The following is a 941-nucleotide window of genomic DNA, read 5'->3' as shown; positions in this document are numbered from 1 at the left end:
CCATATCCCACATCCCCACCCCATATCCGCTATCCCCACCCCATATCCCCATCCCCACCCCATATCCCCATCCCCACCCCACATCCCGAATCCCGAATCCCGCTCCCTGCCCGCTCACCGCGGCACTCGGCCTTGGCGTCGTCGGTGCGGAACCCGGCCGGGCACTGGCACTGGAAGGAGCCGTCGGTGTTGAGGCAGCGCCCGCCCGCGCACACGGCCCCGCGCTGGCACTCGTCCACGTCTGGAGTCGGGGACATCGGGATTTGGGGTTTGGGGTTTGGGATTTGGGATTTGGGGTTTGGGATTTGGGGTTTGGGACATCGGGATTTGGGGTTTGGGGTTTGGGATTTGGGGTGTGGCAATGGGTGTGGTGGCTGTTGGTGCAGACGGCCCCGCGCTGGCACTCGTCCACGTCTGCGGGGGATTCGGGATTTGGGACATCGGGATTTGGGGTTTGGGACATCAGGATTTGGGGTTTGGGACATTGGGATTTGGTGTTTGGGACATCAGGATTTGGGGTTTGGGACATTGGGATTTGGGGTTTGGGACATCAGGATTTGGCGTTTGGGACATTGGGATTTGGGGTTTGGGACATTGGGATTTGGGGTTTGGGACATTGGGATTTGGGGTTGGGATTTGGGATGTGGGATTTGGGATTTTGGGATCTGGGGATTTGGGGTTTGGGGTTTGAGACATTGGGATTTGGGGTTTGGGGTTTGGGACATTGGGATTTGGGATTTGCGATTTGCAATTTGGAATTTGGGACATCAGGATTTGGGATTTGGGGTGGGTGTGGCGGCCGCCAGCGCAGACGTCCCCACGCTGGCACTCATCCACATCTGGGGTTGGGGACATCAGGACTGGGATGGTGACACCAGGACTGGAACAGTGACACCAGGGCTACGACAACCCTGGGGACACCAGGACTGGAACAACCCTGG

The 941-nt window shown here is 58.8% G+C and overlaps 1 protein-coding gene across 1 annotated transcript in view; it reads right to left on the bottom strand.

Moving 5' to 3' along the window:
* The window catches only part of LOC120506702 (latent-transforming growth factor beta-binding protein 4-like), a gene marked incomplete at its 3' end in the record, with an annotated part of 6957 nt that extends 6700 nt beyond the window's left edge, over positions 1-257 (bottom strand). The window contains exon 1 of the mRNA XM_039718607.1: positions 119-257. Within this exon, the coding sequence (XP_039574541.1) occupies positions 119-257 (139 nt within the window). The remainder of the gene's footprint in view (positions 1-118) is intronic.
* Between the last annotated feature and the right edge of the window lie 684 nt (positions 258-941).

Source organism: Passer montanus, unplaced genomic scaffold, assembly GCF_014805655.1.
Source record: "Passer montanus isolate IOZ18808 unplaced genomic scaffold, ASM1480565v1 scaffold1034, whole genome shotgun sequence".
Taxonomy (NCBI): domain Eukaryota; kingdom Metazoa; phylum Chordata; class Aves; order Passeriformes; family Passeridae; genus Passer; species Passer montanus.
This window is presented reverse-complemented; position numbering and strand designations above follow the sequence as displayed.